At 44.8% G+C, this 24,188-nt stretch overlaps 1 protein-coding gene across 1 annotated transcript in view; it reads right to left on the bottom strand. All coding sequences in view use genetic code 11, as the record gives it.

The window, feature by feature from the left end:
- Positions 1 to 1,252: 1,252 nt before the first annotated feature.
- EGR_05086 (Adenomatous polyposis coli protein 2) overlaps positions 1,253 to 24,188 on the bottom strand; it is a gene marked incomplete at both ends in the record, with an annotated part of 24,954 nt that continues 2,018 nt past the window's right edge. Inside the window, 14 exons of the mRNA XM_024494335.1 lie at positions 1,253 to 1,635; positions 2,090 to 2,546; positions 2,952 to 3,338; positions 3,432 to 3,604; positions 4,026 to 4,656; positions 4,725 to 4,858; positions 5,435 to 7,434; positions 7,511 to 7,645; positions 11,587 to 11,783; positions 13,605 to 14,053; positions 15,610 to 15,886; positions 18,336 to 18,730; positions 20,181 to 20,731; positions 22,041 to 22,189. Coding sequence (XP_024351284.1) covers positions 1,253 to 1,635; positions 2,090 to 2,546; positions 2,952 to 3,338; positions 3,432 to 3,604; positions 4,026 to 4,656; positions 4,725 to 4,858; positions 5,435 to 7,434; positions 7,511 to 7,645; positions 11,587 to 11,783; positions 13,605 to 14,053; positions 15,610 to 15,886; positions 18,336 to 18,730; positions 20,181 to 20,731; positions 22,041 to 22,189 — 6,318 coding nt within the window. The remainder of the gene's footprint in view (positions 1,636 to 2,089; positions 2,547 to 2,951; positions 3,339 to 3,431; positions 3,605 to 4,025; positions 4,657 to 4,724; positions 4,859 to 5,434; positions 7,435 to 7,510; positions 7,646 to 11,586; positions 11,784 to 13,604; positions 14,054 to 15,609; positions 15,887 to 18,335; positions 18,731 to 20,180; positions 20,732 to 22,040; positions 22,190 to 24,188) is intronic.

Below are 24,188 nucleotides of genomic sequence, written 5' to 3' on the forward strand. Positions count from 1 at the left end.
TGTTACCAAATTATTAACTTGCAAAACTGAGTAAAAGTTTTGATCTGACAATTTGGTCTTGCGAATCGGCCAGTAGTGATGAAATGGAAGACGCTAAGATGCTGGTGCCACTTGAAATATAGCAGGAGGATTTGGCGACCACAACACTTCGACTCTACTGTAAAACTTTAAAATAAATGATCAAGACATGCTTTAAATGGGACGCTTTTTAAGAAAGTGTCCTCTAAACCGACTTTCCTGTCTAGCTAGAAAGATAGACGCTTGTTCCAACCGATCTAAACACTAGATAAAGAGACATTTTAAAATACTTTTGAAAGAGATAAAGAAAGCAATAAAATACATAAAATGACGATAGAGATTTTCCCATTCACAGGAAAAAGCAAATTACTGCTTTGTTTAGAACATTTGCAACCAGTGCCACATATGTGTGGCGTCTTGAAACCCATTATCTGAGACTGGATCCAGTTGGTTACACTTGTGCATAGGATACTTACATTTCATAATTTCTAGGCAGCACTTAACTTCATATTTCGGAAATCTTGTTGCACCGGAACAACAAAGCGTCCTGACGGTGGTAATCAACCTCCGTCCGGGACCTTGGCGGGAAACACGTTTAGATACAGCTAATGGCATCGTCTTCGATGTATGGATGGAATTTTGGCGTGCTTTTATCAGCTCAATCACTAAATTCTTTCACGTTATAGCTGGGAGGATTCCTACTCCAATTCCCACTATTCCGTCGATGGACTCTTCGCTTAATCATTCCATCTTAATTACCAAGTGAAGATTCCCTCTTATTCCTTATTTATTTCTACTTAACAATGGCAAAATCCAAGGTGATGACTGAGTAGTTTCCAACCTTGAATAAACCGCCTATTGAAATAGAATTAAGTGACACTTCAAGCGAAGCCGTAATTCCTTCCCAACTCAAAAAAAGCTGACATTACAAATGATTAATGGTGATGTATTGGCATCAAAACTGAGAAAAAAGAGAGGGGTTAGAGCCAGAACGTACTTTAGCTTGGAGCAAGGAGGTCACACAGTAATGATGATAATTGAGAGAGATGATGTTTACACACTAAAAGGCGAGGAAGCAGCGAAAGAGATACAAACAGCGACCGAGACATGCATGCAGGGTTTGTCACAATGCATAGATCAGTGGAGATGAGTGAAGGTGAACCAACTAAGGTAATGAGAAAGTCGTCTAAAAATGCAGAGGGGAAGAGTGATGGATCCCGACAACCGGGAGCCCCTAGCTGGTAAGTTCACGCCGGACAATCCACTGGTCCGCCGTTTGAACAACCGCTAAAGAGGGAGGAGTCTTCAATGTTGGTGTTGGTGACGTAGAAGCCGGTGGAGGCCTAGCGATGCGTGTCTGTGGGGGGCGGAGCGCTGAGCCACTCGGGGAAGACGATGAAAAACCGGGCGGTTTCAGACCGGACGTTGCGGCCCGTTCGGTGACCAACGTCGTCGGTGTTGGAGACGGCAGAGAAGTCTGGCTGACTGGACGAATGGTGTTTAATCCGGATTTCTGCCGAACGACAGACATTGGGGCTAGATGCGGTGAAGGGATGATCCCTTTGGCTGGGGTAGTGTGGTGGGCAGAGGGGGTTTCAGTCATCCTTGATTTTCGAACTGGAAGACAAAGGAAAAAATTGCAACTAGAGAATATTTTTAACGAGATTCAAAATCGCTTATTTCCCTAATTCAACTCCGCAGAAGTACATTTGATTGAATATTCATTTAACAACATAGACTCCTCAGCCACCTGAATTCTACCATCTTGGTAGTATTCCCATCCATAAATAACTCCAGTCCCTCAGCCTTTTTGTACCCCAGTAATGAACCCACTTTCATACTGGCACGTCTCATGTTAATTCGTGAATTGCTTGAGGAGAAATCGTAACAATGAATAATCTTACTTTTTGCGTCACAAAATTAGGGAAATTCAAAGGGGATAAAGAGATTCAAAATATTGAGAAAGTAAAGATTCTGTTTCTTATCAGCATAATCGCTACCAGGGAGGAGTTTTAGCTTCTTAAACAAAGTCACAGCACATTAACAGAGGCAAAAGTTTGGAAGAGCAGACCTGTTGAGGCAGAAACCTTGCGCCCTCCACGGACTCCTTTTGCTTCCTCCTGGAGACGCAGTTGCTGTCTCTCCTCTGCCAGTGCCTCGCTGCGAGCTCCCGTCCTGATTACCTTTTTCGGAACAGCTGCCATAGCTGGCTTTTTCGACACACTTATGGTGGGAGTGGAGGACGGTGATGGCTTGAGACCAGGCCGTGGTGCACTACGCGCTGATCCCATGTTTCCAATGCTACAAGACTGACTGACACCGAGGCTACGCGTAGTCATCGACGCCGATGGTGCAGGTGTGGTGGCGTAACGGGAAGGCGTAGCGAGGCCAGAGGTCATACTGCCGGTGGCGGAAATAGAGCGCTTAGCCACCAGTGACCGCGTTCCTTCGGTCAGTGTTCTTCTTGTCGATGGAGTTCCAAGTCGAGGCAAAGAGGTGGAAGAAGCAGTCAAGTGGAACTTGGAGGACTATGGGGAAAAATAATACGTTTTACGATCAGGGGGAATGGACACCTTTAACAATAAGGCATGAAACTACTCAGGAAAAGAACCTTGTTAAGTTCGTTTAGAATCTAACATTACCGTGCACACGACTACAAATTTAATCGTAAGATAGGGGGAAATCACTAGCACAAGGGGTAAAACAGCCACCTTTTACATCTCAATAAAGATGACAGATTGACAAAACAACTGCCAATCACTTGATGACAAGCAATGAACACTTAAGGTCTTATATGGGCAATGTTGCCCAACATTTATCTAATAATTCATAATTTATTAAACATGGGTTCCATACGCATGTCCAATCTTAAAAGAAAGTAATGATGCAGAATGATCAAACCTAGTTTAATTTCTAGTATCTGATTGCAATACCTGAGGTAAACTACCGCTAATAGCGGATGGAGACGGAGTGGCCGATTGGGTCCTAACGCCAGGCGGACGCTGAGGTGAGACGGAAGTCGAGGATGATGCGGAGGAGGTTAAAGATGATGCAGCAGTTGGTCTTGAACGGGAGAGTAACCCAGTGGCGGGCCTACGGAGTCCCGTGGTGGGTGGTCGCAAGAAACTCGAGCTCGAACTGGCGATCTGACGGTTGCTAGGTGCTATCATGGTAGGCGGCTTGATGCTTAACGGAGTGGTCGAGTCCTTCAGTGGCAGAAGTTCAGATGTTTTCTGAGACTCCTCTTCTAGATCAAAGTTGCCACCGGATTGATTCATTACTGCGTCGAGATCCAACAACTCATCGTCCTGATCTTCAACCTGTACGTTGAAATTACACAACTGGGTTTACTCGAATTGTGCAAGTAGAAACAATTGTGTAAAGTGAAATGCAAGCCCGAACTCTCAGCTTACAGTATTGTCGCCATGGGGAGATGGTGTAGATGGTGGAGACGGTCTCCAAGGTGGGCTGCTGTCGCCCACCAAAGTCACAGAATCATCGTCAGCGTCAAAGTTACACGAGGGTGGAGGCAGTGGGAAGAACTCGTCTTCATTCCCCTTCTTGTCCACTTCAAAGGGCTTCAAAACTGAAAGGTGAAAGTGATTAGTCGATAACAGATGAACAGTAGTAAATCGACTTTTTGAACGTTTGGAAATTGCAAAAATCTGTTACCAAGCATTTTCCGTAAGTCTCCTAATGGATGCGAAGAGCTTACTAGGCGAATTAAAATGTCTGACGATCTATAATGACACTTTTCAATGCTTCCCAACACACAAATTGTAAATGAATCACTAGTTTGATGCAGATAAGGTTGAAAGGCTAACGTGCTCAAGAAACCCCCAAAAAAATGCTACTTGAAGCGCCTTCAAATATCAAACACCAGTTGTTGCCCAGTGCAGGGAAACCGGAGAAAGATGGCCGCTATTTTTGCAAAACGGGTGCATAAAATGTAATCTTTTGATGCTAGTTTTAGGCGACTCTATAAAAATAGGCTCCCTTTAGCGCACCAGTAGTGGGTATGTTGGTGCTAACAGAGATAGCAGCAGCGCCTGAAGATGTCTTAGCGCTGTCTCGTGAGGCGATGCCAGACATTAAGTGAGGAGCCCTTAGAGCTCGCACTGCTACGTTGTCGCGAGCTGGGGCCACTGCTGATCCCACGACCGTCTTCACGTTCGTCTGTTTCCCCATTTGGGCAAGGCGACTGGTGGCGTTGGTGACGACGATGGTGGAAGGGCTGTTGACTTGGATCTGGGTGGTCTCCGGCCTGCTGGTATGAGCGTCTGCAGTGCCGGAACCATGAGCTAAAAAATGTCCCGCCCTTCGGAGTCCGCTGACACTGCCCCCTGCACTACTACTGCTGATAGACGTCATCTGATGCCGGCGTGGTTGAAGCAGAACTTGATGCTGTTGCTGACTTTGCTGCTGTCTATGGCCTGTTGCAATTTCAGACACGGCGAGTGGAGAAGGTGATTGTGAATGCGGTGAGACCGGTGTCGTGATTGGTGCAGTCGCGGATGGAGCTGGAAGCGAATAGCCAAAAGGCTGTCGAGAAGGTTCTGCGATTTTGGCTTCAACAATCCCACGGCTGGAGGATGAAATTGGGAGTCTAGGTGTTGGCATTGCCGAAGAAATGCATTCCTAAAATACGAGAAAATGAGTTGGTCAACATCAAATCCTTTGAGGTATCTTAAAAAGGTGATACTTACTTGAAGAAGACTAGTTTCAACACCGACAGACTCGATACTTAGGAGCGAAGAGAAGGAGGAGTTGTCAGCATCACTTCCGCAACTCTGTTTTCCTTCGGATTTCGTGGTCTCATCGGCAGACACCGTTTGCTCTCCTAAAAAGTCAAAAAGGTCCAGAGAGTAATTCATCTCGGTTTTGAATTTCAACTGCGTAACTGGTTAATAACCGCCGCCGTAAGCTCAGAATCGAGGAATATGACACGTATAATGGTCAAAACTCGAGTTTCGAAGCAAAACTTTGGGTACTAGAATTTACTTCGACCGACAAGGTGGGAATAGCTCATAGGATTTGGACTTTTTACCAACGCCAAACATAGGCACGTCTCGGAATTGCCTGAAGGCAAGCGGTAAAGTTGAAAGCTGTCAGAAGTAGAAGTCAGAAATGGAGTATCAATCTCAAAAGGACCCCTAGACAAAAGCGACAATAACGAATTCATTTTGGGATTTTGACTATGGAGATAGAAATTAACTTTAAGCAAGTCCCACATTCATCCAATTACAGGGGTCATAGACCCTACAACTGGCTCTAGTCACAAAAAATTACTACGCCTTGTTGAACGATAAAATCAGACCGAATTCAATACACTTGGTCCGTTTTGAAAGGCATTTACAAGGTTTCGCAGACCATTAATTACCTATCGCAAATAAAAATGAACTTCATTTAAACCCACCTTCAGTATTTCGTTGTCGCATCGGGGCCACAGTAGCTTGTGGTCTCCTCTGTTGCATGGGGTGCCCAAATCCAATCCTTGGAGCAACTAGCTTACTCCCACCGATTGTCTTATTATGTCCCATCGCCGAAACGTCTTCAGCACTATCGATATTAACGACCTCAGTTCGTCCTCCCGCTGTCGCATATCCGCCCTGTTTCGGTAACGCCGACTGGATGACTTCGGAGAGAAGGTTCACAGACCCTTCCTCTTCCTCTGCCTCGTTTACGGAGCTTGCATCCTCCGTAGAGCATGTGTACACCTCGGCCTTCAACATTGATTGTCTTGGTGACGCCGATTTCGAAAGTTCTGATGAAACAGAAGTGCCTCCGCAACCGCCTTCCAGATCCGTGATCGAAACGTCGCTAAGTGAACTATTCTTTGTGGAGAAGACAAATGGTGTGCCTTCTACTGCGAAGGACTGCATTGTGTCCTCGGTGGGAGCGGCTGCAGCACCTACACCATCATCTGGATAACCGACTGTTTGCTGAGTTGTCAATGAAGCAGAGGGCATCACCGAAGCGATGCACTGCTGAAGTATGTTATGAGAGGACTGAACACTGTCCACTGTGGATTCTGGAGCACTCCACATCGGTGGCGCAGCCACTGCAGACTCGCGGTCGCCACTAAGGGAACTGCTGTCCAGTGGGGAACCTTCTTCTGCGAACATTATCTGAGTCTCCTCCTCCACCACACCCATCTTTTCCTCGTTATCTAGTGCCGTGGATTTCTTTCCATCATCAATCAATGAAGGGGGAAGATTACTAGGACTCGTGCCAAGAGCAATTGCCTCATTTGGATCTCCATCATCATCATCCAAAGCAACAGAGTAAACACTCTCTGGTGATGACTCAATCGGTGGAAGAGGTCCGAAATCGACTGATGAGATACACGAGGAAGTAGCTCTGGAAAACATGAGTGGAGTCTCCAGAACGACTCCAGTGGAAGAAGTCTCAAAACCGGGAGAAGAGACTTCACTGGAAGAGACCTGTTTTAGCGCGGTGCTTTTGCTTGAAATATCGACGTTGACATAGGGGTGAACGGAGCGGCGTTGTGAGGGAATAAAGTTGTCATAAACAATAGAAGTCTCCGGTTTTGGAGGCGAACGTAGATCAAGCGTGGAAGCCCGGGCAGAGGGTCCAAAGGGTGTCCCCTCTTCCGCGTACACGCACGCTTGTTCCTCCTCTTCCACTGACCCTTGAGCATAGCCAGGTGGTGGAGGCGGAGTTGGCGGTTTCTCCACCGAGGTATTCACATGATGATCATCGGGAGTGGGAGGATACTCTGGTAGTTTGAACTCCGCCTCCTCCTCTCCACCAGCTTCCGATACCTTTGAGGAGCACTCAGTGCTTCGTTCCTCCTCCGGAACACTATCCACCTCATCAGCTCCCTCCTCTTCATCTTCGTCGCTACTAGATTCCTCATCACTACTCTCTTCCTCCTCCTCGAAGTCATCGTCAGTCTCTAGAACCACGGAGAGCAGACCAAAGCGTAGGTGCGACCGATTGCTCATCCGCCGACGGTAGACCTGCTCCGCCGGTGAAGCAGGAGAAGTGGAACCGGGAGAGGATTGGTTACTTGTGACAGGACTGGTAGTTGTGGTGGGGGGATTGAAGGAGGAAGCCTCTGTGTTGGCAGGGTAGGGAACCACACGCTGGTTCTTTATGAGAACGTGGGCTCGTTCGAGGTTTTCCAGAGCCTGTTTGGAACTACTGACAACATAGCGATGACGAGAGTGTGCCAGGCGATGGAGAATATCGAGAGCGCCCAGACGGATCATTAGAGCTTGATCCGTGGTAGCGGACTCAAACAGGAGAGCTGAACTGGGTTTAGCGTCACGAAGGGGTGTCGCCGAGAGCGCCCCCAAAACCTCGCAGACATTTACCACAACCGTAACGCTTGGTGATGTCCGTAGCTGTTCCAGAAGAATTGAGATGCAGTTGTGCGTCCGAAGCACTGCCCTACAATCAGTTCAACGAGAATCGAATAATAAGGGATGAGGAAACACTGGGAAAGAGGACATCTTCGAACGCTTACCGATACTCCAGGCTATTGACAATCACGGGACAGAGGTTACGTAAGACGCCTCCACTATTGGCTTTAATTTCCACGTCCTTGTTGGGATTTTTGGCATCAAGGGTTGATACCAAGAAAGCAAGAGCTCCGTTTACACTGAAATTGAAGGAAAAATGGAAATTAAAAATTCAATGGGGGCATTTCACGACGGTGTTCAAGCATAACCTTTTAGCATTACCAGCACAGTCGTTAATCCTTCCAATGAATCACATTGCATTATGTGGCTAAAACCAAAATTAACAGAGGGATTAATTAGGTGGCCTCACAAAGCCTCTATCAGGATTTCAATAAAGAGTGCCAAAAGTAAAATTTGCCACGCCCATCTACACCCAAATTGTATTTAACCAGAGTTCGGGGTTTGCCAATGACACTGTCTTTACTTTTAACAGTCAACAATTTCAGGAGAATGTTGATGAATAATATCCCAACAAAACCCCCGAACGGAAAAGCATTTTAAATACTTTTTCAAAGCCTTAATAATCCGTCTTTTGATCACTATAACATTTGCCACCTACCATCCAAGAATCCTGCGCACACAACCACAGGCACATAAACCATACCAACATCTGTAGATCGAAATAGAGCACAAAAAACATTTTTGCCGGAATTGAACAGCTAAAAATGCATGTATATTTCATCCAGATTACTTTTTAATTCATCCTCAGACGTGTAGAATAAAAAAGAATGGAACAGGCGTATCATCATAACCTATGTCGCTGCTATTGAAACGTTACGCCAGTTTGCGCGACAATTGTAGAGATGTAGAATTAGAATTAGAAGTAGCGGGAGCACTACCAACTGCAAAAGCAGAGATAGAAGGTGAAGCAAAACAGTCATAATTGTGGAGAGATAAACTAACGGAAAAATACATCAACACTATTACTGCAAGTTGGGTCAATGAAAATCTAACTGGATGAGTAATCGCAAGTAGGGGCAGTGGTGATTGGCAGAACCATTGAGAGGTCAAATGATAAAAGAAACTCCGACAATAAATATTTTGATTATTTGTTTAACTTTTCGTTTTGATTTCAAGAACACCTAAGGCTCCACGACTGTACTTCCGTTGGGCCGTGCCAGTAGCCCTCCTCCCAGCCCTTCTGTACATCGGCAATACACCTCCTGCCCTAGTTTTATGATTTCTTTCGTCTTCGGGGAACTTTTGAGGTGCTCTAATGGTGAAAACGACAAGCAAACCCGATCATAAAGGACATCAGTCTTCAAGTTCATTCCTTAATGCTAAAAATTAACTCGACGGGGAAAGGATGTAGGCCACAGATAGTGGAATCCATGACCACCCCTAACAGAAGGATAGAAAATGACGCCTACTTTGGCAACCGTCCAGGTCCCGTGTTCTACATGGATGCTATTCATAACCGAAGCGACACTGATTGAATCATCTGGAAGAGTTCGGTACGGAGCTGTCTACGGTACCTGTGTGAGGACGTCAATGAAGCGGACACGCAATACCGCCACCTCTCTACTGGCTGGAAAGAATACAGATGGATATACGGCCGGGCAGCACTGAAGTGACAACGAAGTGGCAAGGAGAAATAGACGGGAAACCTTGCCTCCATAAAAGTATTTTAACCCCCGTCCATCATGTAATAACTGCCTTTAGGAAAGTGTTCCTACGAGTGGCGACAAACATACGAGATGGCCAGCACAGTACTCATTTTCGCCAATACAGTTCCCAAACAGGACGAAACTCCAGATTCAGTGAATCTGCTAAGAGATATAAATAACGCTACAGTCAGGTATCTTCTCATCTGCACGCAAATCCGACGACTGGCGCGGTTGATTCGTGGGTGTTGCCTTACAGCACCGACTACGCTGTAGTGGCTGACGCAGGAGATTGACGAGCAGACGCGCCGGGGACACCATTTAAAATGAGGGAGGGGCTATGTAAAATTCTGATTATTTGTTTAACTCTTCATTTTGGTTTTTTGGGCACTTAATGCTCCGTCCTTGTGCTTCTGCTGAAGGCTATGGCTTCCGAGCCCTGCTAGTAGCCCAATACGTTGGTAATACATATACTCTGCCCTAGTATTGCCTTCTCTCGTCCGCAGAGAAGTATCAAGGTACTACAGTAATAGCGAAGGGCTACTGAAGGGTCAAATGATAAGAGAAACTCCCACGGTAGATCTAAAAACTTGGCTACTGATGGATGATTGGGCACAGGTACCTTAAAGAGGTTACACGAGAAAATAAACAAAGTTAAATTGTTTCATGGGACGGAAGACAAAAAGAGCAACGTTTGTACGAGACTATGGAAACAATTCCAATTTACTCCGGGCTTCGATCCTTAATCCCTAATCCATGAACTTAATGCCAAAAAAACGACCTAAATCGGTATCACAGCCGCCATCATTTTACAATACGAAGATTTCAAGTACTAAGTACTCTAGATCGCAAAGCACCATAGCAGATAACAGGGTTGAAGCTCCACCCAACACCATCTAAAGAGAGCCAAAATTTTCATCGTCGCATAATTTTTAAGCAGAACTGCAGAGAATTACGACAATTTCAATCGCTACTCATCGTCCTTACAGTATGGCATTTTGAAGTATGGCAATGGAACAATATTAACCACTCTAGAGCAAAATATGGTAGACATTCTGTGACAACTTGAAAAGTTAAAAGGGTAAAACTACGTATTCTCTACCAAGAAAAACCCTTAAATTCTCAGAACAATGGTGGAATAAGAATATACAAAAGCTGTATGCTTATAACTTATGCCACTAATATTCCACTGCTGCATCAGTTTTAGTAGCAGTTGCATTAACGACACTGACTGTCGAAGCGGGTATAGTTACAGAAGCAGCGGTATTGGAGGAATTTGTAGTCACAGAAGCCGAAGTAGCGGCTACAACAACAATAATTGCAGCAGCAATTGCAGAAAACGACCGAATGAAGTTTAATGACGTTTAGAGGCCCAATTACCGAAAAGTCGTTAAAATATATTCTACTGGTGGAAGTAATGCCAGCAGTAGCGACGATAGCTGAAATATGCGTAGAGAGGAGGCGTTAGTAGCGGTGATAGAGCCACTGGGTCATTACGGCTGCGTCAGAAGTACCACAAAACGGTGAAACCAGTAGTTTACCCCATCTAGATAGTTGAAAAAAATAAAACAGACACAGAACATGGGGATATCACAGACTTTTGCTTAAACCTTGACCAGCGGCCCTCACGCTATTCCAATAGAAGCAGTTGTAGTTGCTGCAGTGGGCAACAGTTGTAGCAGTAATAGGAAGATCGTTGGAGGATACAGTGCCTGAAAAATACTTTCACGGCATATTGACAAAAGAATTTACCGCTGCGTTGGTAGCGATAAGTTGAGGTAGCAACAACTACAGATAGAACAGCAGCAGTTGGAGCAATGGTAGCAGTACTAAAGGCAGAAACGAAAATGAAAGGTTGCCGAGGGATGTGATGATTGAAGGGATTTTCACGGTAATTCAAGTGCTCGGTCACTAATAGGTGTATGGTAATGAGTAGGTTGCAGCATTTTAAAATGGCGTCTCAGAGGCCGAATGAAAAAAGAGGAGACAAAAAAGCATGAGGTTTGCCATCCTTTACTTATTTTAAAACCCAATTCACATTATTCTAATCTAAAACCCATGAATTCAGTGGCATGAATAAGGGTTTCGAAAATCATTCTTATGCTACAGGGAGTGTTACCAGTAGTACCAGAGGCGCCAGTAGCATTAGCCGTAACGGAAGTTTTAGAAAAAAGAGGAGCGGCAAAAGGGAGAGAGAATCGCTGGGGGAGAGCGGTTGAAAAATAGTTCCACCACATGTTGACAGGTTACACTTATATGAATACGTTAGAACTGACTATTGCGATAGTATCAGACGATGTACCCGATTCACTTGCATCTAGAGAGGTAGCAACAACAATTTTACAGCAGTGACTAAGAGATGGTAACGGGGTGAGCTTCAACGGCATGTTTAGAAGTACAATCAATGGGAGGTCAGCAGAATTTCACGACGGTGGGAATAGAGGAGAAGCACACGGACAAATTAGAAGCAGGAGTACCTGGAGACAGCCTTGCGGTTGGCAGTGGAATGAGAGGAGAGGTTCCAGAGGGCGTTGAGGGTGGTGCGAAGAGTAGCCTCCCGCTGTGCCGAGAGCACTGCACGGGTGAGTCGCGTGGCCGCCTGTGCCCGACGCAGAGCCGCCTTGCTTCTTGCGTCCGTGTGCCAACTCAGGTTGCGTAGCACGCTTGCTGCCACCTATCAGAAAAACAAATTAGGATGGCAGCAGTGCTAGTATCAGTAGTACGAGGAACGCTCAAGTTAAACCAAGATCTGTGAGTTTAAAAAAGTAAGGCATTCGAGGAAGCTGAAGCTGTGTTTCGCTTTAGAATTAGTCCTCTGCTACATTCATGCACTTACCGCAGCGTTTAACTGCTAACTGAGAGGTTTGACACCATGCCTTGCGACATCAGTGATGGCTATTGATGTGTAATGAGATGCACTTCTCAATTACTACCGCGTGGAATACCGCCACGGCAACAACTCTATTTACGCTTGCAAAATCATAGGTCCTGACCTGACTTAAACGCCCCAGTGTTTTAGATTTGCATCTCTTTTGCACGTATCTCTCTATGGCCTACAAATTGGTCACCTATGTTGGTAGCCTCCCAACCCTCGCGTACGTCGGTAGTAGAACTGCTTCTAGGTTCCTATACCTAAATGTTATAAATCCACTGTGTGGACTTAATCTTTCAGAAGTCAAGTATTCCACAGGCCTACATTTGTAAACAACGTCTGCAAAATCTTGGCAGAAAAAAGGCAAGCACGATTTTCGTTAGCTGGATACAAGAAAATACCTCCAAAGAAAGGCGAGGTAGAGAAGTGGATTTATTGAATCTCAAGATGAAAAATCGCGAAAGTGGCGTAGGTATTTAGAAATCACTTTACTCCCCGAGTTTTACAATAAAGACCGGAGAGGGAACGAAATTAGGTTTAAGCGACTTGAAGTAGTCTCCAAAGGACAACCTACGAGATTACTAACGAACACAACGATTTACTATTCACTATATCTTACATCTTATTGCATCCTACCTTTGGCGAACTATTCCAGTGAAAAGCAACAAACAGGGAATGTGTTCACTGCATAGTAGCAACAAAACCTAAGTAAATCCTTCTTCCTGAGGCAGTTTACCTCACAGATATCGTGATATGAAGGAAGTCCATCCAGGTCGACGTAAAGATGGTGGTGGCCGAAACTAATACGCCAAAACCTACGCAAGAATGGGCATCAAGAATCCCTTAACTCGAATGAAAAAGAAAGTCGGGTTGGATAGCTGGATGCGACCCGTCGAATGAATGGGCAGCTTACCATTCGAAATTAAAGCAGTAAATTGTATCGTAGGCAATGACTTTGGCGTATACTACGTGGTTAATCACTGCAATGCATTACACTGCACCAATTTAAAAATGGACATTTGATATTTAACCACCCACTAAGGCCGAGTCAATTCATCTTTCGCCTCGGTAACCCAGCCTTAGAGCCTTCAATAAGCCTACAATCCACACGCCGTGGATCTTCGTATTTATGAATGTTCAAATTTCAGGACGCACTACCATTCCCTGGTATGGAATATTTTTTTTCCTCAGTACAACCACTGCAAATCTATCTCTACTCATTATGCTATTGTTCTTGTCTTGTCAGTCTTGTTATTTTAGCGTGGCCCTCCACGAATCTGTTTAGCATCTTCTTTGCATAGCGCTCTTCTGCTTTGTGTTATCTGCATGCGCATTCTATTCCAGTCATTCTGATTTTTTCTTCTTTAAAGGAGGCAAAAATAAACTTGCGTCAGGCATTTGATGACAACCTCGAGAACACTTAAATCTAAAATTTCTTTTCAGCTAAAATTCCTATTTTAAAGATGGAAACCATTGTACTTCGGTCCTCGCACACGGTTCGATCAAAAGCTGTTGAAGAAACCTGTAATTTAACCTACAAAGTGGTAAAAGTGGTCATATTTTAAGCAGACGGTTATAGAAATGATAACTGATGAAACCATAAATCATCTCAAGATCAGTCACTTTGATCTCCAAGTCATCCAATCGTCGAAAAAACCTAAACCAGGAGAGACTCGCCTGTTTCAACTCCTCACTGCCAACCTCCAGTTGGGCGATAAGCGCCTCCAAATGACTACGCCGTTTGCACACAAAGGCCTTGTTAGCGGGCGCACCAAAGGTGAGATTCGTGAGAGCCACGCAGATATAGCGACGCAGGGCCAAACTCGCCTCCGCCGTCGTCATAGGCCCCGTCACAGCCGCCGTCTCTCCGCGCTCCACCACAGCTACCACCGTTGCGGAAGCTGATTGGCCTAAGGGTGCAGCACCCAAACCCGCACTCGTAGGCGGGGTGGTAGAGTGCACCTGGGAGGTGTTGTTTGGGCCGGCGAGGGCGTTAACGTGGCCGCGCTCACCTCGCAACTGCCACCATGCGTGCTCCCATCGTAGAAGGCTTAGAAGGGCATGCAGGCCACCTGTTGGGAAAGGGAAAGAAAGGGAATAAATATCCCATCTAAATGACCCAGTGACCTGGGAATGGGGGTAAAGGGTGATAAACAGGCTCCTCAATCAAATCTCGTTTCATCCTCACCATACAGTCAGGAGTTATTCACGACCTTAGTAACAAAGTCCAAGCTATTCGTGGACTAGTGCTCATTACACCACATTGAGAGGTAACTGGATGCTATCACATACCAAAATTGCCGCAATACAGAAGAATTACTTAACAGAGTTACAAGGCAGTTATAACTAGTTACCAGATTTTAGTAAATCCACAAAACAAACAAATCACTAATGAAAAAGAAAAACGGATGCATATTCAGTACTTGAAAATGTAGCCTCAACGAATAAACAAATGAAATAAGCAAATAAGCAGCCGATGTCTTTCTAGGTAAATGAGTAGAACTGTTAAGGCCATTAAAACTTATGAATGGAAATTGGATAAATTCGAATTCAGAATTAGTGCAAAGATTCTCAAAGGATCTTTGGATTCAATAAAACAAACAGATTAATAGTGACTGGACATACAGCCTCTGCTACGCCAAGGGATCCCTTCCAAATCAAGCAAACTTAAATCTAGGTTAAAAAGACTTCAAGGGCTGAATACCACTTTTGGAGAAGGAATGAGGTCTAACAAAGTTATGCAAGCTACTCAGGCAGATACAAGATGGGAGAAATCGGCGACAGATAGAGTACACTGCCTACAAACGAAAACTGGTAATGCAGCAGAGAAAAAAAGAAATCGCTCCAAGTTTACACCCAATTTTTAGGACAGTTGAAGTGGCAACGGTAGGTGCTATCTGCTTTCATGCCGAAAAAAACGCGAAATACAAACCCACACAGCAACGACAACAACCGGAGGTGAAATTATTCGGGGGAAAGACTAAAGTAAAAAAGGAATGTGTTAAGAGATCGAGGGTTTTATGTGAAACAAATTGATGGAAATGTTTTCCACAGGCAAATTTGGTTGGCTGATGCCTCAGAAAGGAATCCCATGAACACAGTAACAAAAAAATCCAAGGTAAGGTGGAAGAAGGAAAAAGATAATTCGCACCAAGGTTGCGCGTTTTTGGACAGACCGAAATGGTAAGGAAAAGTGCTATGAACGAGTAGATTATGTATACCGGTAAAATTCTCATTAATTAGTGACAAATGGAGGAGGGTGAAAGAGGATTCGTGGTTTTAACAGCGAGCGAAACAGAATGGAATGGATTTAATCTGTTAACACCGTAAAAGCGAACCAAGGGAACATAGTAACAGTAGAAACGGGAGGATGGAGAAGAAAGAAATAATTCACACTGGGATTTCATCCATCATATAACAGACGGAAGTGACAAGAAACTGTTATTGACATGTGGACGAAGATGAAGACCTCGGTCAGGTCATAATTTACTTTTAGATCAATCACAGTGAAGAAAAAAATAACTCTATGTGATCAATTTGTCTAGCATTGCCACGAAAGACAAAACACGACGTTTTTGAAGAGCAGACCAAATCCATCCACACCTCATGAACAATGTTAAACACGCACCGAGATCACAAATAGCCTGCCGATGATTTGGATGGAAGGAGAGGCGAACGAGAGCGGCCACTTCAGGCACAGGCACGTGGGTGGGCGCGGCGCGCTGCCCATCGTCAGGCGAGAGTCGGCCCTCCGCTCCCGCGACCGCCGCGCCTCGGGCCGCGACTACGCGTTCGCTCTGTGTCATTGTGTACACCTGTATGCGCGCCAAGAGTTGAGCTATGTCCAAATCACGTCGGCGCAGTGCCGGGTCAAGATGGTAAGCAGAGACCAGTGTGATGAGCGCCTGGAGAAAACAGAGGAATTGTCATTAGTTAGGCCAGATGGACCTAGACTACGTGGTTATTCATGAAAAGACGTTATGATGCAGTTTATATTCTGCAAATGAGCACGACCTCATGAAACAAGGGCTCAGTACTAGCTAATTTATTTAGATCCTACTTTAAAATTGAGGAATCGTGATCCAAAAAACTAATAATCTCACTCAATTTAGATCACATATTGCGATGTTCGGGGCGACGAAGAGCAAAAACGCCTGGCGGTTCTGTATGGTTTACCAGAACTAACGATTGTATTTTACATTCCGGATCCCTCTACCCATCAATCTTCATTGTGACGCGGTGAGAAAGAGGAACGCCGAAAGGCGCATTTCTCACGGCCCGTCGTCTTATGTATCGTCTTCTTTGCGAATAATATACACATCCGTTAACATAAATCATGCGAAGGCACAGTAGTCGGAAATCCTTGACAAAGTGAAGAATGGAGAGGAAAAAAACATCTTGTCTGGCTTTATCCGCTCTCAAAAAGTTATTGAGGGCACTTCAAATGGCCTGACCATAACACCGTCAAACGCAGCTGTAACTGCTGAGATTAAAGGCATACTCATCACCGAAGGCAACTGTGATAATTAATGCCTAAAACCTCCGCCTCTCTGGTACTATTTCTAGCTATTTCTGCGGATAGGCAGACGTGGTAAACCACTCCCGAGGTAGTTTGAATATTTAACTGTTCGATAAGTGAAATAGTCTGGGTCATTTTTAGGGAAAAAACCCAGTTTATATCTTTATTTCCCAGAGGAATGCTTTTATTTGACAAGTTGGCAATGGAAGTAGTTTGATTCACTCGGCCACAGAAAGAGGATAGCTAAAAAGGGAGGACGCATCAACTCACACGTCCCAACGCCTCACCCTGTTTAAAGACATGCGGACAGTTTGGGGATACGCAAAAGGCAGTAGCAGTAACTGGTGGCCGGTGCCAACATTCAGTCTGAGTCATTCTGGTTGTAATTGAGAGGCAGGAGAGCTGAAATTTGTACCCTTCTAAAGCATATTCATTAGCATATCCACTGCGAGAGTTCCGGAGAAAAAGTGACCATCAGACCCCAGAGCTGTCATTAATTATAACGATGACATGTCAGTTGTTAGCACATTTTTGGCTAACTGTGACTCATGACTTGATGATAAAAAACATGGCGCATGGTTTGATGCTGCGCCTGGTTAAGGAAATCGGATGGCGGTTCGGTGGTAGTGGAAGTGTTTATTTGATTCACATGCATGCTTTTAGTTTAGCTCTCAAGACCATGATAATGACTAGGCTCTTGATGCGAAATGAGCTAGAGGGACAGTGTGAATATCAAGCCCGAGTGACTCAATCAAAACACTGTCCTGAAGACCGTTCAAGCGTACACACACGGCTTGTCTAGCGTTGTGGTAAACAGGGTAAAGGGGTATTTAGAGTTCTAGCCAAAACGTCTTCAAAGGCCGTTCCACCACCTATTTGGCAAGCAGCCGTCTTCTCGTGTTTACAATGCAAACAACTATAGCGATAAAGAGAAGTGGAGGGTTTGTTCTCCACTAAATAATTAATTGGATAACGAACATTACTGAAACAAGTGAAACTAAACTTGCTTTTTTACAAAATTCTTAGCAAAAGTGCAGATAAAAAACCAAACCTGACACCCAAACTTGCAAAATATACGGAAGCGGGAGTCCTCAATATTTTGATACTGCGATTCACGAGTCCATTCTGGAAAGGTTTTACCCTAAGTATTAGATCAACGCCACATTTACTGAGAATCCGATTATGGGTAATCCAAATCGCAGTTTTTTTTGTAGAACGTGGACGACAAGGTGGCTGGACTTGTGAACCCTACATTTCGCAGTACCCATGGAGAAAGGAGCCACGTCCACTGTGGCTTTGTCGTTGAGGCCGAATCATGCAGCGACAGAGGTGCGAAAACAAGAAACTAAGACCTTTTCACACTCAAAGTTTGATCCAGAATTCGCAAAGCACAAGAGAGAAATTAACTAAATAAATCCTATATTGGTCAGCTTTACATTGATATTTAGTTAAAAAAATGTTTATTGAAAAAGGATTTACCTGTATCGCGGTTGAAATATTGGGAAACGGCCCTTAATAACATCTTTTTTCGACGCCAATTTACTTAGGAAATAAAAAATAAAGATTGCCGCCGGGACAGCAATCTTCTCAAAAGGCTGGAAGCTTAGCCCCAAAATGAATACTCTAGCTGCCGAGACGTTGTCGAAATTCACTAGAAACCGAAATCCGGGTTGCAAGTTGAATTTGATCGAAAGATTTAGAAACTTACAGGCCTTATGTAGTTTTGGAGAATACACACGACCCCTTAAAGTGGCTCGGTCTCCCATTAAGACACGAAGAAAACCGTCAGAAGTGGGGAACGAAAGCATAGATAGATCATAGCTTAATTTACTCACCTGCATAGCAGAAGCCTTGAGACATTTGATAGTCGTATTCTGTGGAAGCGCATGCAACTCCGCGACCGTCAGTAGTGTAGATGAGTTTGCCTGTTGTGAAACAGACGCATTGGCGATGGCAGGGGAGACAGCCTTAGGGGCGGAGAGGGGAGTGGAGGCGGTAGAACTCGGCGCACCCGCTCCATGGGAACTGGCGTTGCCTCCTACACCCTCGTAGAGGTCACAGTCCGCGCCTTCAACATCTGCTTCGTCCTCTTCCTCATCGCTAGAAGATGCTGAATCCGAAGAGGCGGAGGAGGAAGAGGAGATAGAGGCTGTCTCGTCGTTTTGATTATTCCCTTTTTGGACTTTTGTTACTGTGTTCACCACACCCGTGTCGGTTCCGAAAACCCTCCCTGAAGGAGACAAACAAAACAATTCAATTTTGTGGAATTTTCAAACTATTTGACCAATTGTTCTGATTTCGAACCATGTATCACCGTTCAATTTCCATCCATTATGTCTGGGTCGAGCCCATGCAAATCCTTTATTCACTGACAAAAAATGTGATTCGCCTATTCACTCCTTTCTTCATTTGGAAGTTGAACTCATTAAATCTAATCGGACAGTTCAAGCTACGGATTCAGTAGAAGCCTCAATCGCATGATGCGTTAAAGGGTCAGCAATGACACTTTTTGCTGTACAATCATCTAGCTTCACAGAAGCATGAATTTCTGCAATTTACTACGTTATCTGGACAGAAAACCCAGCCTAGATGTTTTTTTTCTGCCCACGCTGAGCAAACGCGAATGAAGTGGCTGCAAAAAAAAGACAACACACTGTCGGTGCTAAGCTCTTTAAAGGGAAGACCTCTTTTGAAGATTAGAGCATGCACGATGGAATTTTCAACCAGCAGCCATTGAAAAGCAGTCTTTTTATAAGCCCTTGAGGCACAAAATTTTAGTCCAGGGAGGGAACAAATTGGATAATCTTTTCCAACAATCTCAGACTATGAGGAAATGTAGATAATCTGTGAATGCAAAATTGAATTATGAAGCACAAGAAATGCGTCCTCCTCACACCTTTTGTGTCTATTGAGGTCAGGAAATACAACAGCGTAGAGGTTAACTACAAAACAAAGCCGCTCACTACTCAAAGCCGAAGACAAGATATGAGCATATGACTCCATACAAAGTGACGACTACAATCAGAGTCTTAACTACGTTACATGACATCTCACTTTCGACTATGGTAGCAAAATTAAGGATTTCGACTTAAAAGACGATCACACCTCCTATGCAATGGGATCACAAGCAGTGTTTTCATCAAAGCATTGATCATGGCACGTAGACTGTTTTTATTGCACGTTAATTCAGACTCCCATTGTAGGTAAACGTAACTCCAATTGCGCCGTCTGCACACCTCAGTGCTCCGCCACCATAACAGTTCCATTCAGAGACATTTACATCTTGTGTAAAGCAGCAGGAACACCAGTTTATAGACCTTCCATTCAATCGGAGATAGACTTGATGGCTGGGACCCCAGCATGCATTGCGAAAGGACATAAACCAACTACAGAGAACTTGCCATCCAGTGGTCAAAGGGAATATGATGAGGCACAAAACACTAAAAAAACCGTGCTGGCCTGTTCAGAAACTAAAAATGAAGGATAAGAAAATACATGCCTTTAAAACAACAGAATATACCAAGAAAATACTAACTAGGCTTGAGAAAGGCTCGTTAATTAGTGATAAAAAGGAACTGCGCGGAGCTTAATGGGGACATGAAACTAAATACCGTGTTCATTTGTGCACAGCCTAGTTACGCATCATGCAAGAGAAGCCAATGATTACACACACTACCTACCAGAATGTAAATGGGAGGCAGATGAAGGCGGTGCCTGTTCATAAATCGACGCCTCCATTTTTTCCAACAACCCACCACTAGGTCCCACCGAGGCCTCTAGACACCGTTGCGGCGTTTGCAGACTTGGCGGTTGGATATAAATCTCTGTGTGAGCGATGCGGACCAGATGCGCCACCACTCGTCGTAGGTCGGGTGCTCCGCCCTCCGCAGCAGACACGCTGGTGCCGATGCCGGCGGAAGGAGCGGCGGTGCCCGCAAACCGAGCGAAGAGGAGGCGCAGCAGACCGTTAGTCACCTCCAAATCCACAGACTCCGAGACCACCTCTGGGGGCGGTGGTGGGGGCGGAGGGGGCTGCACCGAGGCGCGCTGGGGCGGAGAGGGACGTTGGCGAGCAGCGACAGCGGCGGCGGAGTAACGCCTTTGATCCGGTGATAGACATTGATTATGATGCTGTTGCTGAGGCTGATGATGAGGCGGTTGCTGTGGCGATAGAGGCTGCGAGGTGCATAAACCACTGCCGCTTCGAGGCGGTGGTGGTGGCGGATTACGTCTGCACTCCGAGGAGAATAAAAAAGTGGCAGTCGGCTCGGTAAGCACTCATGAATTAATTATTGTACCATCGCAGAGTAATAAGCATTTAATTTCCGCGTCAACATGTGTTTTCATCTACAAAGTAAAATCGCTAGCAGTAGGTTTACTAGATCATATAATCGCAACTATCTGGTGTGGTATGGTAAAACACATACAGAGTAGGCGATATTAATTGTGGTTTCCTGAATTTAGCTTAAGTTAATCAGAGCAGCAACAATTCCCACAATTTTGAAATACAATTCACACTTTACCCGATTGACACAATTTATGAAAATCATGCTTCCAATGTAGCCAGAATCGATGAAATGCGACGTTAAAAGGAGATTTTACAAAACTCACGGCAATTCACCCTTACCGTGAGCACAAAAGCAAGACTACCGAAGTGGAGAATGTATAGGGGAACCTGTTTAGGCCAATTTTCAAAAAGTGGGATGAAAATGCAATGATATCATGGTAACTTTGAAATTAAAATCTCCTCCCCGTTTGTTTATGTACACGTATGCATGGAAGAGCGATTTGTCCAGGTTACTTGGCGAAAAAAAAGCAAAGTCGGAAGACTTTTGTTAGAAATTAAAATGAGGTTCCCGTAAATATTTCATTCAGGTTTCCTCGTCTTCAATTCTACACCTATTCTCGAACAACCGTGCAACCGAATGCACGGTGAAAAGATCCACCTGGGCTTCTTCGGTGAATTAAGTATTAATAATTAGAACAAAATCTAGTGAGAACTTTTTAGAGGGTTTGCAATTGGAGATTAATCAGATACCTATAAAGAATAAAACTAAAGATCCTAGCGCTTTTCAACTGGTGACAATTAGAGCAAAATCAAATCCGGGGCTAGAAGGCATCAGTGAGTGCGGGATGCTGGAAAATAGACCAACCCACATTTGACCTATCCAGCACCCTATTTCCCAACAGAAAAACCTCAGAGCATTTTTATGGTCACAGCCTAGGAGAGTGGGAATTCCGAGGGTAGCACACGAACGACTATGGACGTTTTTTGTACTGACAGCCGGTTTCCGGTGCATGTTAAAATAATCCAAATACACGCACGATTGCCCATTTAACCACTCCGCAGTGCGGTGGAGACAGCGCTATTGCAACAAAAAAACGTGACTCACAAAAAGAACCGCGCTGTCACGATGATATGGTCCGGTTCGGTGTGATTTTAGCTAACAATATGGGCCGTTTTAAAAGAATTTAAAATCGTTCAAAATAAAAACCACATTCTTGAATGAATTCTCTTGAAGATAAGAGGGCAAACTGACCTCGGAGGCAGCGAGGGGGGAGCGAACTCATCAGCAGATGAGTTTGAGGATCGATCAGAGCGAGGCAGAGAGCCCTGTCTGGGACCCATTCCAGACAGAGACTCCTGATGAAAGGTTTGGGGCGATGAACGGCTTTGAAGATCTGGCGTCTGTAATTTAAAAATCGGATTCTAGTGATAGCGGTTCGCGAAAATTAGACTATGAGTTTGGAAATAGACGCCTGAAACCTTCCACAACACAACTTAAACTTACTCATCCGGAAAAGGTGGACGACTCCATTTCCCTCCAGTTTAAGGAAACCATTGCTTAATTATAATGTGGTAGTTACGGTAACTCTGCTAGTGACTGAACTGCGCCTCTAAAACGCGTCATCTTTCCGCAAAAATTAAGTCAAGTTCTTTAACGCATCTTTGAAAAGCTGAACGGCAATCCATCGGGAAGCAAAGATAACGATCCTGTAAAAATGCGATAGCCGGGGAGCAAAAGAGACGTCACGACGTCTGCTGGGTAATTTTTATCGGTCGCAGAGACGAAAAAAGCCTTAACTTAAGCGTCTTTCGGTTAATAAGTTACCACTTCTACCATTATTTGAAATAAGAACTACTTTTGTCGAGTTGAGTTTAAACCATTACCACTTATTGGCAAAAATGTCACATGTTGGGAAAATAGTGATATTATGGCTTTTAAGAAGCATCATGGATTTTTTGACACACTTAACCGAGAACTAAAAACTCAGCACGGTTCTAACTTGCTATAAGTTGGCACGTTCATGATGCGTCGGCAGCTTCTGAAAGGAATGGATTTTGAAAAAGCTTATTTTATCTTCTATAATATCCTCCGAAAGGATACTTTTCGATGCTAATTTCAGAATCTGTCACGGAAATTTGTTTCTTTAAACGCAGTCAGAGACTGGTGGATTGGAATAGGGCCTTCTAAGGACCAGAATGAGACACGGAAGTGAAATCAAATGAAAGCCTAATCTCCGCCTTCTCTTGCAAAGCTTCGGTAACTACGACAGTAGTCGCGTTGTAAACGTACTTAGTCAGCAAACAGAAAGTTAATCCGCGCGCGCTCGCACACACACGCAACAGCGAAATCGATAGCCCGCCACGGACGCACCGCAGACCAGCGCGCACATGACGTCTGGCCAGCACGCACGCACACACGCACACAGACACCTGCGCACATTCAACGCGCACGCACATCACATAGGTGGCGAATGGGCGGTCGGGATACACATGCGCACCACAAGCACGCACCCTTGCTATGATGCCTCCAGCATCGCAGCAGCGATTATCTTCCCCCGCCCTCGTAGTAGGCAGTAGACGTGGTAGTAGCTGTTCCGACCTGCCGCCACTCTGTCGCCAGCTCTGATTGGTAGGCCGGTGTTAGCACATGAAGGTATCAACGCCCGGCGCGTGCCTCTTAACAGCCCATTATTGCTACATTTCGTATTTCACCTCCTTGTCCCATCTCACACGAGCACGCACGCACCCGCGCGAACATTCATCAATGCAATTGGACGCCGTGTGGCACAATCTAAAGTGGCCAACAGGGCGACCGAGGAGTCTGACCAACGGCCGTTGTCGCAGAGAGGTGCTTATTTCGACACAGAAGGGGAGGTTTTAAAATCGACACAATTAGTAGGAAAGTGGCGGAGAACTCTTAGACGCAAACAGATACCTATGATGGGACCGACATTCCCTACGAAAGAACGACTTAAGTTTTTCTTTATTATTGATAAGAAAGAACAGTTCCTGTAGTGAACCTGTGGGTTCCCTCCCTAAAGTGAGGCACAAAAAGATTGCTTAATGAATCAGAAAGTCCAGCCAATTTGAAAAATCCACAATTTTACTACACCCATGGTTGTGGTGAGGGGACGAATTTATGGCCATAAAAGTATAACCGAAGGAAGGAGTGAGTGGGTCAAGGTCCAAGTTTAGTAGAAAACCCACACCCCAATTCCGAAACGAGGTTAGACTATAAGGTCAAAAAACAACTTATAGAGATGGTTAAAATACTGTGGCTGCGTTCAACGAATGGGGAAATTACAGTTGAAAGCATATAGAAACGCCAGATACTGAGAAGTGCCATCTTTAGAATGCAATGAAACTAGCAAACAATGAAGTGGATATTAGAGCATGGCAA

The sequence above is a fragment of the Echinococcus granulosus genome, assembly GCF_000524195.1.
Source record: "Echinococcus granulosus chromosome Unknown EG_S00035, whole genome shotgun sequence".
Taxonomy (NCBI): domain Eukaryota; kingdom Metazoa; phylum Platyhelminthes; class Cestoda; order Cyclophyllidea; family Taeniidae; genus Echinococcus; species Echinococcus granulosus.